General features: G+C 36.9%; 1 protein-coding gene across 1 annotated transcript; it reads right to left on the bottom strand.

The window, feature by feature from the left end:
• Nucleotides 1-15,111: 15,111 nt before the first annotated feature.
• Nucleotides 15,112-17,584, bottom strand: LOC139944410 (ADP-ribosylation factor-like protein 4A). Its single transcript, XM_071941423.1, has one exon. It carries the CDS (start codon nt 16,690-16,692, stop codon nt 16,093-16,095), a length of 600 nt encoding a protein of 199 aa, XP_071797524.1. The 5' UTR covers nt 16,693-17,584; the 3' UTR covers nt 15,112-16,092.
• Nucleotides 17,585-18,801: the final 1,217 nt, after the last annotated feature.

Genomic DNA, 18,801 nt, shown 5'->3' with positions numbered 1-18,801 from the left:
CTTCTAACCTACAGTTTTTATTGCCATTCATTTTTAGAGTAAATTCCGAAACGCAACCTTCCCTTTAAATGCAAAAATCTTTAGATTTTCACATCACTTCCATGGCATAAAGATGGTCATGGTAAATACATCCCCTTAAATTATGTTTGAAATGCTAAAAGTTGTGTGTTAGGTCTTAATGAGACAATCTATTGTTAAAGACAGTGGACACTATTGGTAATTGTCAAAGACTAGTCTTGGTCTATCTTAACATATGCATGAAATAACAAACCTGTAAAAATTTGAGCTCAATCGGTCGTCGAAGTTGCGAGATAATAATAAAAGAAAAAACACCCGTCATTCTACCTCCATGGTCATACGAAGTTGTGTGCTTTCTGATGCTTGATTTTGAGACCTCAAAATTCTAAACTTGAGGTCTCGAAATCAAATTCGTGGAAAATTACTTCTTTCTCAAAAACTACGTCACTTCAGAGGGAGCTGTTTCTCACAATGTTTTATACTATCAACCTCTCCCCATTACTCGTTACCAAGTGAGGTTTTATGCTAATAATTATTTTGAGTAATTACCAATAGTGTCCACTGCCTTTAATTAATGCATACTGCAAACATACAGCAGGATTAAAGGATTAACCTGAAAATACTTATGGGGTTACTGTCTTAATGAGATTGAGACAAAAATAGAGACGTGTTCATAATGTAGTGGACACAATTGGTAATTACTCAAAATAATTATTAGCATAAAACCTTACTTGGTAACGAGTAATAGGGAGCTGTTGATAAAGTATAAAACATTGTGAGAAACGGCTCCCTCTGAAGTGCCATAGTTTTCAAGAAAGAAGTAATTTCCCCGAATTTGATTTCGAGACCTCAGATTTAGAATTTGAGGTCTCGAAATCAAGCATCTGAAAGCACACAACTTCGTGTGACAAGGGTGTTTTTTCTTTCATTATAATCTCGCAACTTCGACGACCAATTGAGCTCAAATGTTCACAGGTTTTTTATGCATATGTTGAGATACACAAAGTTAGAAGACTGGTCTTTGACAATTACCAATAGTGTCCAGTCTGTAATAGGTAATTTTCATTTATTTTACTTTAGTCTAAAAGCAACCTTGCAAATGCTTTTAAGGGGCTACAATAAATGGGTCTCATAATTCATAAAAAAAACTTCCAAAGCTTGTCTTGAAAGTGTTCCTCTTCGTTCGAACGCCTTGAGCACCTTTTTGATGAATACGTGCGCTGGACAAGACTCTAGTATCTATAGTCTGTTACCGCGTTGCCTAGGATAGATATTGACCGCAAAGACCAGATGATACAGAATGGTCAGATTAGTTTCGACAAGTTCAACATTTTTCATCTGAGATGTTTTTGGTTTTGTGTTTTCATGACGTCAACCCGCGAAAATAGGGTGTGTTTTTTGTAGTTCGCCATGGGGAATGTGTCCTCTTGACTTGGCTTTCTCAGTTTTGCAGGAAAATAATATCTATATTGGTTCTGAAAAGATTGTTTCTATGTGTTTGTTTATTTATACTGCATGTAGGTCTACCGGTTCAGATCCACCACAACTCAGATTCATAGAGGGGTTGCTTACAATGCATTACAGTGTTACTGCAAACTTTACATAGACTGTTTCTCAACCATTTAAAGTTTACGATCCTACTCATGTACATTGAGTTACTGCAAACCTTACTAAACTCCAACATGCACATTTCCAAATGCTACTCACGTGCTACTGCAAACCCCCTAAATGTCAGTCGGTATTCTAAGACTCAATAAGTAAATAAAGCACAATTAATTATTAATTCAAGTATGACATTTGGGTGCGGTTGCGCAAAAATTAGCCGCTATTAAAAGCTATAGTACCAGTATATTTGTGAATTTGTTTTACTAAAATAGTCATCGAATTTGCAAATGTTTTTGTGGAACATTATTTCCTATTTCTCTGAAACGAATTACTTCAAAGGGGTATTTTCTAACAAGATCAGTGTTTTTATAATATCAACAGCTCTCCTCTTTAGCAGGTGTACGTTTTATGCTCATGAACTAAGATTTTACCTAGATTACACCCTGCCTTTAACTTCCTAAACAATGAAAGATGTCAGAGCAACGCCATTGCAAAAACTAGCTTGGAGAAGTAAAGCTGGCCGGTTTGTATTTTTTCTGTAGTATTTGCCATCCTCCAAAGTTTTCCTAATTCGTTTTAAAGGATTCCCTTTTTGAATCGAATCAGAAGAAAGAAATTTCCCCATTGAAAAGCACAGCCACAGTTGCAAATTTGATGTCAGAGAAATATTGCGGACGGTTTACAGCACATCATAAATAGCTGTTGCTTCCAATTTGAATAAACCCTTTACAGACACACGATAATGCATTATGTCACATTGTTTGTACAGATAAATCATGACGTCTATTTCGATCATGATCTGGGGGTAGAACCCATGGGACACAGTGTAGTAGTTTGCTTTCAGACGGCGAGAATAATAACATCTCAAGGGATATAGGCGTGAAACTGGAATCCTGCCACCGTAGCAACTGTTATAATTTTTGTTCACGTGAATAAAATAATAAAAACAGAAAGGTGTGATGCATCACAAGTGCCTTAATTTGGTTGCACAGTTGTGAATGGGAAAATAACATAAATTTTCTACACAATGAAAGCGTATTTTGTTGCATAGTTTGTTTCATTTGGGTATTTTTTTGCAACGAGCAGTAAAGAAGTACCTCATTTATTTGGTGACACAAAGACGAGCCAATGATCAGAACAGTTGTGTGTGACTTGATTAGAGAGGATATCAATTAGTCAGCGAATCGCAACTAGTCAACAAAAATTTAACTTATTCAATTATCAAATTGCAGAATAGTCACCACGGTGCCGTAGAAATTTATTGGTATCCATCATTTTAAATGAAAAACATTGCCTGGTGTGGTTTTGCTTTAGCGTGGCTCTTGCTATCAGATTCTACCAAAAGGTTAACCATGCTGATCACTTTTATTATTCTACGTGTAAATCGTAAGCGGTGACCGAGACCAGCTACTAAACATAGCATTCGAAACAAAGATGGCCGCAAGGCATATGACGTATGTTGCCATGATATCAACCTTCCATTAATTAATTCATTTTTTTAGAAGAAAAAAACCCAAGGGAAATGGCAAAGGCCGATTTTTTTTTAGAATTCCGAATACCTGATTCCTTGACCGCTGATGATGGAGATACTGTGTGAATGATGGCCGGAACAGTAAGGAACAGCGACCATACAGGCATCACGTATTATACAAACCCGGAATAAGACGCAGTTAGTGTTTTGCTCCGGTTGAATCCGCGCCTTGAACTTCTACTAATGATGCACTCACTGCCCTCTGGCGATCCAGGATGAACGGCGCCGGAACAGGAAAAGCTTAAAGGACAATTCCGACCCATGGTCGGATTTAAAAATAGCTACGCTAATGGGGGTGTGTTAATGGGCAACGGTAATGAGAATATTAAAGGGGCACTCTGAAATCGCTAATTATAGTTATCAGCAAGTGTCACTCATGAGTAAATGAATTGCATAAATAATTGCATAATGATTTAGTGATCTGCTTCCAATAGTGCAAGTATAGACATAGGGGAGGGGAATGAACTGGTAAGTGAGAGCATTGTGTAAAGATAGGACCAGGGGAGCCAGGGTATGACGTACTATGCTGTGGATAACACATGAGTGGCCAAGCTTTAAAGGGAATGCAGCGTCTGTTTTGTTGCATCCTGGGTGTTTCTTTCCTCTGTTCGCAAGAAATGCATTACCACTGACTGTAGCGCTCTGCAGCACTGCTCCGAAATTACCGAACACCACACATAGTCTCTGAAAAGGTTGTGTTGTCATAATTTAAAAATGAAAACTTAAAGGAACACGTTGCCTTGGATCGGACGAGTTGGTCAAAACAAAAGCGTTTGTAACCGTTTTGTATATAATGCATATGGTTGGAAAGATGTTTTAAAAGTAGAATACAATAATCACAAGTTTGCCTCGAAATTGCGTGGTTTTCCTTCTACTGTGCGAACTAACACGGTCGGCCATTTATGGGAGTCAAAATTTTGACCCCCATAAATGGCCGACGTGTTAGTCGACGAGGTAAAAGGAAAACCACGCAATTTCGAGGCATGTTTGTGTGGATTATTGTATTCTACTTTTACAACATCTTTCTAGCCATATGCATTTTATAAAAAAACGGTTACAACGCTTTTCAAAGACCAACTCGACCGATCCAAGGCAACGTGTTCCTTTAAATCGTCTCTCACTTCTCCAAAGTATTAATGTTGTGAGAAGGTGTTCAGTTATACAGCGGGGATGGGGGTTGCCAGATTTCCGACACTTTGAAAGCTTTTCAACAATTCAGTCAAAAGATTATGAAATATTGTGTAGTGGCGAATTGTTTTGCAGTTTCTAGTTTTGTAGTTTTTACTATTTCTACCTCCATGATTATACAAGCTGTGTAAAGCCACTTGCTCATGAAGGAACACAATGTTCGTTATCTGTAGCGTTATGATTTCCTGGAGCTTCTACTAAACAGATCTGAGGTGGAAAGAAAAAACATCATCTTCATAGAATTTTGTTTATATTTTGGTGCCCGGACGTGTGTAGATTATTATAGTTTATAACGAGCAGTGACGCGAGGAGTACGTTGCCCTGGGCATTTCGTCTGCTCTACGGGTGCATGGTTTGGTAAGAGTTGACCCAGGGTTAAAATAACCACCGTGAAAATAACTACAAAGGCAGCCTGGTAAAATGACAACTCTTCATGGGCCTTTTTTAAATCGCATGAGTTGGCAAAATGAAGTACCTTGGGGAGAGAAGGTTGAATGGACTTTAAGAGCACTTTTAATGAAAGGGATTTAGTGAAGAAGAAAAGTAAATATTCTGAGCTCGTGTGATTATTTTGATTTTTGTCGACAAACTTCTTGAGAACCCACCTTCTTTAAGAGTCACTTTATTCTATCACTTAATTGTTACTGTTTTTACTGCTTTTTATGTGTATTTCTTAATAACTTGTGGATTTTTAATTGTGCAACATTTGTTTATGTCTGTTGTGGCATGGAGTACGTTTTTAAACAAATTATTATTAATGTTATTAATACCGTAAACGATTGCAGTCAAACAAACACAGCCACAGTCTCTGTTTACATAAATGTTTTATTGCCTACACATCCTACCCACGCATAGATTATTAAATTGACATTTAGAAATTGTATCAATATACAATTTTAATATCATTAGTAAGTCAAACATGCTTCTCAGATTCCATTTTTTAGGGGGCAATGTTACATTTTTTATTTTCAATACTTCAAAGTGAAAACTTTCCGTGTCCAAAGCTGTTGGATTCTCATAACAGAGTTTGTTGTTACTGCCATTAATTTCCAAAGCTATTAACAAACGTGTACAGACCCTTCAATGATACCATAGGTCCATTTCTCGCATCTGGTGAAACAACGATTTGAAGAAAAACAAACTTATGGCATTAGTAATGGTAAATACACAGGTTAGTTTTTATTATTGTTCTGTGACATGCAATGGAATCGATTAGCAATTACAATTTGTAACCAGAGGGTGAAATGTGTTTTAGCTGTTAACATAATAATGGATTTTAGTCAAGCGTAGATCTAAATTATAAACATACAGAAGACTGCACCCGAGCTTACACGTAGAGTATTTGGCCATGAATTAAACGAACTTTGTTTTGGTATTTACACTCAGGAAAGGCCCCGTAAATTTCTACCAAAATGACCGCTGAAAAACAACTCTGGTCACATTCCTTCTTTCACGGTAGAAATAATTCTTAGTTTGTTTTCTTAGGTGGCTACTCAAAAGGTAAATAAACGCCACGTTGAATGCATTTATACTAGCGATCTGAAATTATGTGCAGTACTCATCACAAAAACAATATGGCGTCTACAGCTTATGCGATAAATCTATTTCCTTTGGGGTGAAGGCTATGAACGTTACTTTTCATGGCTTTGTGTATTAACAAGATTTAATAATCTTTCATTCAATAATTTATTCCTTAGGTTTTGAAGAAACGAGCAGCTGTTCTTGTCGACTAGACAACCCACAACGATCAATCTTTATTGGAAGGTTGATTTGTGGTTGGTTCGAAACACAGAGCAACGAACTATGGTTTCTTGTTAATAAGGCATACCAGTAGATTTCCACAAAGCACTTGAGATTCATCTCAAGTGCTATTCTTGACAATTACCAATAGTGTCCACTGCCTTTAAAGTCACCTGGAAGTGGTATTTTTCAAAATAAAGCTTTTGTCACTAATATATGTGTTTTGATGAGTGGAATGTGAATAAACAGTTAACTAAGGTTTTAAAAAAATCAGTTCTTATGTTATTTACAAATTTAAGAGTAGACCCTGACCCGAGAGGGCGCTGTTCGTGACGTCAATCGAGGCAGACTTTGCCTGTAATGCGTAGAGTAAACACAATTGCAAAGTACATGAACGGACCAAGTCGTGAGTTTGTATGTTACGCATTGCAGGCAAAGTCTGCCTCGATTGACGTCACAAAAGGGGTAGGCGGAGTCAGCCCCCCAAACAACTTTATATATTTTTTAAACATGTAAATCGTGACAAACATTTACTAAAAAAATTGTTTATTGTTCGTATTCGTAAGCATATACTCTTATGTTTGAAAGAAAAATAATTATATTTCCAGATGACTTTAAATACTGTGTAAGTTTCGCGCGTATTGAATAGGAGTTCTCATCACGTTTGGTTAAGTAGAATTTACCCTCCCTTTATGCTTTTAGGCAGCAATATAACACGTACATGTACATGTAACACGGTACACCTTCAATAAGCTTATGCAATATTGATGGATGGAGTACACCATTATTGGTATACGAATTAAAGAAGATAAAACTTCACAAGGGACTGTAGTTTGAGATAAAAAATACACAAGAGGGTGCCTATACATTGTTTTTACGCCTTATCCCAATTCCATTCAGAGCACGAAACAGCGCGACACTTTCATACAGCTGCTTATAGGCAAACTAGTATTGCTGAACACATTTCTGCTGAGCAAACAATAGCAGGAAACCAGTCACAAATGTACATTGGCATTTTGCCTGGTAAACCCGTTTCTTCTTGTTGTGTGCTCTGCTTATTTTTCACTTACAGTAGGCCTATATAGATGAAAAAGTGAGCGCCTTTGAAGACACTGGAAACATTTGGTATTGTCAAACACCAGTCTTCTCAATCTCAACATTATGCACAAAATAACAAACCTGTGAAAATTTGAACTCAATTGGTCGTCGAAGTTTCGAGATAATAATTGAAGAAAAACACCCTTTTCACATGAAGTTGTGTGCTTTCAGATGCTTGATTTCGAGACCTCAAAATCTAATTCTGAGGTCTCGAAATCAAATTTAAATATTTTGATGGAAAATTGCTTCTTTCTCGAAAACTACGTTACTTCAGAGGGAGACAGTCACAATGTTTTGTACTATAATCAACAGCTCTCCATTGCTCTTTAAGTAAGTTTCTATGCTAACAATTATTTAGAGTAGTTGCCAATAGTGTCCAGTGCCTTCAAAGAAGAGTACAAACCCCAAAGAAGGCAAACGGGGGAATGGTTCTTGTTCAAAAAGGTTGGTGTTGTAAGACAGCTGCAATGTTGTAGCCGTAGGGTTTGTGGTTCATTGTTGACCTGTATGGCGGTGTTTCGCCGCGCAGGCCCCAGCAGCAATGGCTGTCTCTCGACCTCGACACTCAAACCCTATAACGACTATAGACTGCAAAGACTATGTGCAATATTATTTGCTATACCTGTGCATATTATAATTACACAGAAAAAAAAAATGGATGGAAATTTACATTAGATAGGAGCAGAATTATAACCCAACCCAAACCATTGTGGGAGAAAAAGAAAACGGTTTATATGTCAAAACCAAACTAAACTAGAGCAAATGCATACGAAGTCGATATATAAACCACACACAGAGAAAAGATTACACAACTTGTGTAAAATATTACCTGTTTTAGATGTAGTGGGCGAACACCATAACTATTAGGTAAAACTTTACCCAACAGGCGTTGGGTAATATCTTGCTTAATAGCTGTGTAAAAGTTTACATAAATATTGGGTAGTTTTCTTTACTGAATTGCTGGGTATAAACCCACTCATGTAAAATAATTACTTAATTTTGAAGTAAAGTATTTACCGATTTTTAATGTAAACTGTTTGCCTTTAAAACTGGTAATAATATACACAATGCTTGGGTTGAATACTAGCAAAGTGTTATTTCATGGAGTTTGGGGCTGTAATAAATGGACACATCATAAATACTGAGACTTGGCGACCACAACATGAATTTCAAGATAACAACTTTTTAATAAAAATTTAATGGTAACAACATTAACAATCCAAAACATCACGTGTGCAAAATGGGGTGTTCTGTATGTTTCATAATCAATCAACAATTTCAGTGAATTTAAAAAATCAAAAAAAAAATCTACCTAATTGGCAAGTTCGGAATAAATACTTCCAGGCTAAAACAGCTACTGTAAGGTTGTTCCATAAATCAACACTGTTACAACTATCACATCTCTTATGATTTTGATACTTATTTGCAAACAATACGTGCAAAAACTTCTTTAACTACAATGCTTCTGGAATGGTCAACATTAATTGGCAAGGTCAGAATAAATACTTCCAGGCTAACACAGCTTAAAGAAGAACTCCAAGGTCAAATTCAATTTTGGTTTTGAACAATTTGTATGGGGAATTGTTGGTTTAGCCTAATTGTCGCTGAGCAATTAAAACGGCGTTGAATTTGACATTTTCACAAATTTGACAAAACTGGAAGGGTATTGAATACAAATTTAAATTTGACCTTTGAGTTCCTCTTTAAACTGTAAGGTTGGTCCATAAATCCAAACTATCACAACTATCACATCTCTTATGATTTTGATACGTATTTGCAAACATTTTGTGCAGATGAATCATGAGATGAACAGTAAGCCCTGAACTCTCGAATAGTGCTGCTTTCACACTGCCTTTGAGTTCAAACACAACCAACTCAATGAACTCCCAAACGCCAGAACACTTCTCCTGGTAGCTCAAGTCGAAGACAAAGTGTGTTTTGAAACACACATCCAGTGCTTTCACAAGAGATGACTTTTCAAATGCATACTGTGCTCAAAAATTACGAACACTTGCTGTGGAGCCAGTGCAGACCCACCTAGTATCAGCATATATGGTTGCGATCTGGTGTCCCTGTTGATGTCTTTCAAATACTGGTCCAAACTTGTGTTTTCCTGCATAAAGGGGAATAATATTAAACACAATAGGTTAAATTTCAATGGGGGTGCAGTACAAATTGTATTACACGTGTATATTGTGTGTAATGAACTCAAAGTGTTGTACAATTAAACCAATTTTGCTGTAAAATAATGATTTAATCTGATTGTCTTAAGGATGGGGTACACACAATGTCAGATTAAATCATTATTTGATATCAATAGTGGTTTAATTATCATATTACAACACTTTGAGATCAATAGAGACAATGTTCCAGTACTGCAATGTATGTGCAATACAAGTTGTACATGATGTACATGCACATAAATTTAAAAAAGTACAAATAAAAATTGAAATAAAATAAAATAAATAAACAAACACATAGGGGCCTAAAATTAAACAAATTAACAAAGTGTTCAAGGATGGATACTTGCAGTTCTGGAATAAGGTGATAGGATCCAAGGAGGAGAGATAATTTTGGTGCTGAATATTCAATCCCACATAACAGTAGACTACCTGAAAACTTTGATTTTTCTTGATCTTTATCTGATTTTTCTTTTTGTTCTTTTTCTTTCTTCCTTTTTGTGTGTGTGTGTGGGGGGGGGGGGGGGTGTGAGATTTCTTGAATAATTCCTTTAAAAGGTTAAAATAAACAAAGGGTAGATGTGTTTGTGCGATTCCCCTCTCCCAGAATTTGCATTTTAAGTCAATTGTATCATTTGTCAGTATCTTGTAAAGACAAAATGTTGAAAAGTTATTTGATTGTACTTCTGAACAAAAAGTTGGCCCAATCATTGGCCTGATGCACCGTGGCTGTATGCAGTAGTGGTGCTTTAACACAGTGGCGATGTACATGTGTACAATGGTCTCCAACGATGCATGTGTGCACAATACGGGGACCATTGATCAGACCTACGTATGTATTTGTGATATTCAAGTCACTGTTCCAAAGTTTTGTCAGTCTAAATATGACGTTCAACTGTCCCTTTATCTGTGCTAACGAGTCGTGTATAGTCTATCACTACAGATAATAACATCAATACAGAAATCTGTTATAGTACTTACCTTCAAACGTCTCAACTAAATGAGGGAAGTTCCACTCAAGAAGTTTTTCCTTCATGAGATCCATTTGAATGTGTGTGTGGTTACACTGTGGTACTGCAGAGCGCGACCCCAGCAGACAAGTCACACGCTGCGTATTTTGCACAACACTTGAGTAAAACATTGTGGTTTACTAAACACCATGTAAACTTTTACAACCAGTTCAGTAAAATTTACATAATATGTGTTTAAAGTTGCTAAGTTATGTAAACTATTAGTTTTACTAACTTTTTGAGTAGTTTTTTATTTACACAAACATTTTGTTTAAATTTTTCATTAATTTTTACTTATGTTAAGTATTTTTTTACTTAACACATTTAACATAACTTTTTTTTACCATTCTTTTTCTGTGTGCATGGAGGTAGTATTTATATTCCCACCTCCATGGATAAACCTCGATGCTAACCCAAGGCGTGTCGACATTGCTTCATGAATATCAATGAGGTGTGCGACATTATAATTAGTAAAATCACAGAGGTAGAAATGGTACAACACTTTGTCCCTTAAATTTAAAGCCAATGTACACTATTGGTAAATGTCAAAGACCAGTCTTCTCACTTGCTAATCTAAAATAACAAATCTGTGAAAATTTGAGCTCGATTGGTCGTCGGAGTTGCGAGATAACTATGAAAGAAAAAACACCCTTGTCACACGAAGTTGTGTGCTTTTAGATGCTTGATTTCGAGACCTCAAATTCTAAACTTGAGGTCTCGAAATCAAATTCGTGGAAAATTACTTCTTTCTCGAAAACTACTCCACTTTAGAGGGAGCCGTTTCTCACAATGTTTTATACTATCAACCTCTCCCCATTACCAAGTAAGGTTTTATGCTAATAATTATTTTGAGTAAATACCAATAGTGTCCACTGCCTTTAACTAAGAAATCCATGACACTTTTTGTAGGACAAAAAACACAATGTCTACAGATTACACTTGAAACTTAACACAGTTTGAAGATAATGATGGTAGAAAGCTTCCCTGAAAATATTACTTGCTGAGGTGCTGTAGTTTTTGAGAAATGAGTATAACAATGTCATGAAAATAATTTTCGTCTCAGTTATGATGAGACGAAAACTATTTTAGAATGTAAAAACGTATTTTCATGACATTGTTTTACTCATTTCTCAAAAACTACAGACCTCAGCAACTAATATTTAAAGAAAAGCTTGCTACTATCATTATCTCCAAACGGTGTAAATTTAAGGTAAATCTGTTGACATTGTGTTTTGTGTTACAAAAAGTACCCAAATCCTTTAACAACAACGGCTGTTAACCACACAGCGGGCCTATAACACAAACCACAGTGAAGTTCCAGCTTCCCTCTAAAAATATATTCATCAAAATTTGGTTCACTGCTTGTAAAGTCAGATGTAATTTTGACAGTTGCGGCACTCCGCGCCTTTCATATGAAATGTCAATTAACTTTAATACCATTATAAGTATCGAGAGAAGGACAAACAATACCCGCACCGACTTAAATGTGACAAAATGTCAGCATAAAAGGCTGCTGCTGATGGAAAGAAGTGTCACCAAACAGTCATTTATTTTTTAGGTTCAAGGTGAAGTTTATTCCCGTGTTAAAAATCTAGCTAAGGTTCTCACACAACCCCTAATCAGAATGGATAATCACATGATATTTCCAAACGAATGGTGAACGTTAAGGTTGCTTTGAAATCATTTAAGCGAAAGCCGTTTTTATAGATTCTGTTTTATGGAATTTATTTTGACAGCTGGGATGGTTGTTTTTTGTTGTGCACCATGCCTTTGACGTTGCGCGACATGTGCGCAGTAGGTGTTTTCACAGACAGGAAACTGTACTATTTTAAGCATTCGTGGGTTGAGCCTCAGTCTCCTGTCCCAAACCAAAGATGGTTTATGGTTTAACCAAACAGAAAGGACCACAGACCATTTATTTATGATTTGACCATAGTTTGACATGGAGTTGAATTGACCACACAGTACACCGTAGCACTCGATCTAGTTTGTTGACCTCTCTTATAGAAACTGGTACATGTACATCTGAACAAAACCTAATGATGAGGGTATGATGCAGTATAGACGGTGGAAAACAATTTGTTGTATCAATTCAAACTGTCAATTAGTTTAAAATTGCACACCAGATATCTGTAGGTGCAGCAAAGTAGTTGAAAGCCCCTTTCACACGACATAAAACAAATATTCCTTGCGAAATTGTCTCAATGTTTCTAAAAATATTACAACATGAGCTTCGTGTGAGAGGACTGCACTTTTTCACACTCGACATTCCTTTAAATTTTCTCAGACTTAAGTCACAACAGTCGCACATTGATAACCACAAATTCTCTTCATTTCCAAAACCAAATAATCTCCGAACCACTTTATACAGCTCATTATAAAGATTTATTACATGCATGATGTGTGCACAAATCTCACTTGAATGTGTCTTCACACATGAAAGTTTCAAATCCTACACATAAACTACAACTTTGAGCACAGGATGAAGGCACTTCAAGCAAGACGGATGTACTCCAAACTTCCTCAGGAAATAATGAACTCAATTTATTTTTACGAAACATTATCATGTACAAGTGTTTCCCTTCAAAATGGACAGTTAAAAAAAAATTATTTGAAATAAATTGTCTAAAAAGACTATACCATATAGATTCTTAAAGTAACTGCCAAATTAATGTAATACTGAGTATTATATTGAAAACATAAAATGAATGAAATTTAAAATCAAGATAAATAAATTATAAAACAATGAAGGTTTTAACTCGTCAAACAAAACAAAAGAAATGTAATTTTGTGTAATATCAATTGACCATTATGTAAATAAATGATACTTTTTTAAAGGTATTACATGTATACATGATTGGTAATGATAACAATCATTGTCAAATTTTAGTCTGAAGTTTGAACTAGACCCAATTTTTTTCCTGTGAAATATTTCCCACTGAAATGATGTCATATTCGAGAAAAACTGTATACATAATGAGAATTGTGCATGGTTTTTCATTTTCTTTTCTCCAGCACACAACGGATTAGACCCATTTTGAGGTTCCATTTTGGAAGAACAATTTATGGGAGTCAAATTTTTGACTCCCATTAATGGCCGACCGTGTTAGTTCGCAAAGTAAAATGAAAACCACGCAATTTCAAGGCATATTTGTGTGTATCATTGAATTCTACTTTTAAAACATCTTTCCAACCATATGCATTTTATAACAAACGGTTTCAAACGCTTTTCAAAGACCAACTCGTCCGATCCAAGGCAACGTGTTCCTTTAAGACAATTTTAAATTAAGTACATCACAAAACTGACCTTGGGACCATCTTTGAGATGAATATAAGTGGATACAAAAAACTTAACTCTAAGAATACATTTTTCTCAAATTAATTGCCATCAAACATTACATACAAAATTTACAAACTTTTAAATGTATTCCAATCTCAGTTCTATTTGTCTCAAAATATATTCCAGAGGTGGGGTTCCATGCAGAATATTTCCACATAACTTCCAGCAGCAAATCGAATGTCATCCCCGTGGCCATAGTATCACTGCAATTCTCCTCTTGGGTGACAATTATTGTCACCCACGCAGCCACAAGGGATCACAATAGAGTGAATAATATTGAACTAACAATTCAAAGAATAAGCCTGAAGACAAACAAACAAACAAACAAACAAACAAACAAACAAACAAACAAACAAACAAACAAGAACATATTCATTCGATTTGATTATCATTTGAAGTTCAGGAAGTTAGAATTAATTAATATCTTTCTCCACTTATATAAGTACCATAATAATAATATCACAAAGCCACCCACTCTAAAATATGAATATATTCATAAAGCACTGAAATAAGTTTAACAAAATTGCTTTAAGAAAAAAACCTATCCATCAAAACCAACTGGAGACTTGCATACCACATTGTGTATGGATGATTGAGGCATGATTGACGTATAAAGGGGATACTACACAACTAAAATCTGTGGATTTTGTTGGATTGGGCAAATCAGTTGATTTTGGTGAATTTAATAGCAGTGTGCAATATACTTATTCGCTTGGGGTGGATTTAGAACTTTTCCAGCAAAGGGGGGGGGGGGGGGGGGTACAAGGTTTGGGCTTGAAACTTACACCGGACTACAGGCACAGGGCCAGTGTTTTTATCACCGGGCCAGTGAACTAGCGACCATAAAATTATGGCGTTCTTTTGTTTTTGAATATCAATACCTCGTGCAACGAAGTATCAGGTCTGGTGGATTTTTTTCTCATTATCGAGCCCTGGGGTTAGGGTTATACAGGATGCAAGGAGTTTCCTCGAACAACAGCATCAGACTTTCCAAAACAGAATATTCATGAGTAAACGGTCTTCTAGTTAAGGGCTATATATAAGGAAAGTCTGAGCTCCTTCTTATTCAGGTTTAAAATCCCTTAATCTGAAAGCCTCTTCCAACAAAACTGGACCCAACACTTTACACTCAAGGCTCCTGTTTTTGTTACAGGGGTACTTAAAGGGGGGGGGGGGGGGGTTGAAGCCGCATGAGATTCTCTTCGCCCCTGATATAATCGACCCTCTCAGGGCCCCCCATCTTAATAACAAAGCAAACCAAAATAATGGGTCTTTTATGAGCATAAAGCAAGGACCAGATGATCCTATACAAAAGGGATCCAGCTGGGCGCTGGGGATTTATAACAAAAGCCGTTACCCGGAACTTTGGACTGAAAAATATTGAAGGTTTTCACAACGGTGTTTTATTCACTCAACCACACAAAGTGAAAGAGAGAAATTGTGCTGTTGAGAGAGATTGTGTTCGACTTGACAGTTTAGCAAAATGTCAAGAGCTTGTTTTGATGGAAAGGAAGTTTTGAAGTGTCTACTTGAATTCTATTTACGTTTTGTTCCAAAATCCCAATGCAGTTCAGAAGGTTGTGACGGTTTGATAGTTCCCTTTGGGTAGCCTTTGTTCCAGCAAAACATTATGTCCATGACCCATTTGGTTGATGGATTTTCTAGCAATCCATACTCAAAATATGTTGTTGAAAAATTACCCTTTGTTTGGGAAATTGGGTTGTATATTGCAGAACTCGTTTTCAAAGAAAAAACTTAATTAATTATTAAACCTTAACCTTATTAAGTCTTAACCTTATTAAGACCCTGTCTGTCTAGTGTCTATAACTCCAAAATGCACAAAATGTATAATCTATTGCATTTCACTGTTGAATAACCGTTTGGTTTTGCCCATACACCAATGAGTGTAAATAACAGCATACATGTACACAGTAATTTTCACAGAGTCCTGCAAATAAGTTGCTGTGGCACTAAACGAATGACAATGACATTAACATAGTTAGTGGTCTTGCATTTTGACCCTATAGCACGTATTCGATGTGCATACATGTACTCAGGAAAAGTACAGAGTGAGCTTACATCAGCAGTGTAAGGGTAAAACCAAATAAAATACCAAATGCAAATTTAATATCTTTTATAATAAATGTTTATAAAAACTTTCAATCTTGAAAACTTGATATAGGACTGATTGGTTGTAACCATAATAATGGCACAAATGGTTTTCACAAAACTCACACTCTTCAAAGGCAATTGAATACATAATTATTTCTATCTGAAAAAGGGTATCCTAATTATTGTGTACAAAACACACACATAATCATTTGCTCCTTCGAATAAAAGGAACATAACCGTCCATTTTTATGAAGGTCCCGAAACCCGCTGTTACCTCCCTCTTTTCTGACGCTGTTTTGCAAGAATTCGTCTCTTGTTGATCATCTCGCATAGTATATCAAAAGTGTTCCCAAGTCCTTCTCCGGTAATTCCACAAGCCGGTATGATCTGATACGGGTTGTGGCCTCGTAAGTCCTTTAGGCTCAGCAATTGCTCAATCTCCTCTGAACTTGCTGCCTCTCTCAGGTCCTGTTTATTTGCAATGACTAAAATAGGCACGCCGCTGTTCTTCGGAGACCTTGCCAGTTTTATAAGTTCGGTCTTGGCCTCCTCAAATCGTTCCGCATCGGAACTATCCACAACAAACACGATGGCATCTGTCGCCCTCATGTAAGATTTCCAAAGTGGGCGGAGCTTTTCACTCCCTCCCGCATCCCAAAAGCGGAATCGCACCCCTTTCGATGCTCCGGTTTTCACCCGTATTTTCTCCGCGTTGAATCCTATAGTAGTAACAGCATTGATAAACTCGTCAAGTTTTAATCGATATAGAATCGTAGTCTTTCCTGAAAAATCCAATCCGAGGAGAACCACATGAAGGGAGCCAAGGAATGGAAAGCAGGTATTTGATGATTGAGACGAACCGGTTCCCATGTTTGGTGAATCATAGAGCAAGGGACAGATGAATCAAATCATACAAGTATACACACCTAAGAAACGCCCTTTTGTCGGCAGCATCCACAATATTAAGGTGACTGTGTGTTGTTATCATGTCCTGTCAACCTACATCTTTGTTAAAGTATAGCCATGAATTGGTGACGACAATTGACCGGCTGGAAAGCACAGCTTGACGGCTCTCCTCTTCGTTGAAGACACCTCGCACAGCCGAAGGTCATGTACTACGACAGTCACCATGATCTCCACACGCTAGCTAGAAACACAGTCGTCTATTGCACTCTTATTAACAGACATCTCCTGACAATGTGGTTTGGAATGCTGTCCTTATAAATGGTCGTGCTTTTTATTATTCTCATCTGCAGCCCATTACATCTCCCTGATGCACCAAAGTGATGTCCAAATCCGTTAAGCTCTTTTTAGCCCAGGGGTTCGCTACGCGATACTGGGAGATTTGAAAACCAGGCACTGGCAGCAGAGAGAGAAGTCACAGTCCACAGTTTGGGTTTTTATCGTTGCGTTGGCAAGTGGGCGGTTACAGACGGGTTCACTACCGGTGCAAACGGCACCCTGCGTCCGGCCAGCAGTCTGCTCTCTCTCCGGAGTGTTTCGAGTTGCTCCAACCGCGGGCTTTTAACACACTCTCTGCTATAATTAAACGTGAAGGTTCTACGACATGGGAGTCAGTTTTGGTTGTGTCAAGCTCCCTTAAATGAACACAAAGTGCTGACCAGCATGAATTCCCTCAACGAAGCTTGCAAATGAATGATACAGCTAGCTCCAAAACCGAGTAAAATACTGCTTCAGTACCCCAGCACACAGGGCATAGTAATGTACAGTACATGTACACGTACGTGTGTATTCGCATGCACTGTGCACAAATCTACCACAGTGTATGGCAGACGACCAGACATCCGTGTGCCTAACAATAGTCAGTAGCTACGTCACTCAATCAATTTGGGCGACGACATTTGCTAAAATGGGTAATAATATCCAGACCGGCATTGGTGAAATACGAACATTGTTAATAATGTTCATTATTAAAACGTACAAACTCACATCGATTACAAATCTTCAAAAATCATATCACGTACTATGGTTATTAAACTTATTTTGTAGGCTTTTAAAGTAGTATGGTGACTTATTATTTAGGTAACCCCTCTTACATGAAATGCACAAATCCACCTGTCACAAAGCGATTTCTGAGTAAAAAATCGATGCTCAGAAAAAAAAATCGTTATTTTGAACAGTGCATTCAGCACAACGTCGCGTTGGTTATTTACTCTAGATGTTTACAGTTTGAAGCTGAATGAGCTGGGTAATTACAACGGGATTCTGATAACATTAGGCCTAACTGTAATGCGTCGTAAATAAAACCTAAAATTTAAGCTTCATATGGGGGTCAAAATTTTGACTCCCATAAATGGCCGACCATGTTAGTTCGCACAGTAGAAGGAAAACCACGCAATTTGGAGGCAAACTTGTGTGGATCATTGTGTTCTACTTTTAAAACATCTTTCCAACCATATGCATTTTATAAAAACAGTTACAAACGCTTTTGTTTTGACCAACTCGTCCGATCCAAGGCAACGGTGTTTTCCATGGAAGACACAGGAAGAAGTATTTAAAACTAGTCAACTTTAGGATTGTGTAAAATCTCTTTTGGGAACTCGGAGGAGCTCTTAAAAGAGCCGTTGTGGTCTCGTGTGTAGACGGCACAAATATTATCTTTTAAAGAAAAAAAACACTGAAAGTAATGTGTTCACATAATTTGTGTAAACATAAAATAACAAGCCTGTGAAAATTTGAGCTCAATCGGTCGTCGAAGTTGCGAGATAATAATTATATAAAAAAATTATAAAAAAAACCCACCCTTGTACACGAAGTTGTGTGCTTTCAGCAGATGCTTGATTTCGAGACCTCAAATTCTAAATCTGAGGTCGAAATCGAATTATTTTTGTGAAAAATGACTTCTTTCTCAAAAAATATACTCCAGAGAGAGCCGTTTCTCACAATGTTTTATACCATCAACCTCTCCCCATAAATACTCGTTACCAAGAAAGGTTTTATGCTAATAATTAATTGAGT

Source organism: Asterias amurensis, chromosome 11 (genome assembly GCF_032118995.1).
Source record: "Asterias amurensis chromosome 11, ASM3211899v1".
Classification (NCBI taxonomy): Eukaryota; Metazoa; Echinodermata; class Asteroidea; order Forcipulatida; family Asteriidae; genus Asterias; species Asterias amurensis.
The sequence above is the reverse complement of the archived record's forward strand: the minus strand, read 5'-3'. Positions and strand labels throughout refer to the sequence as shown.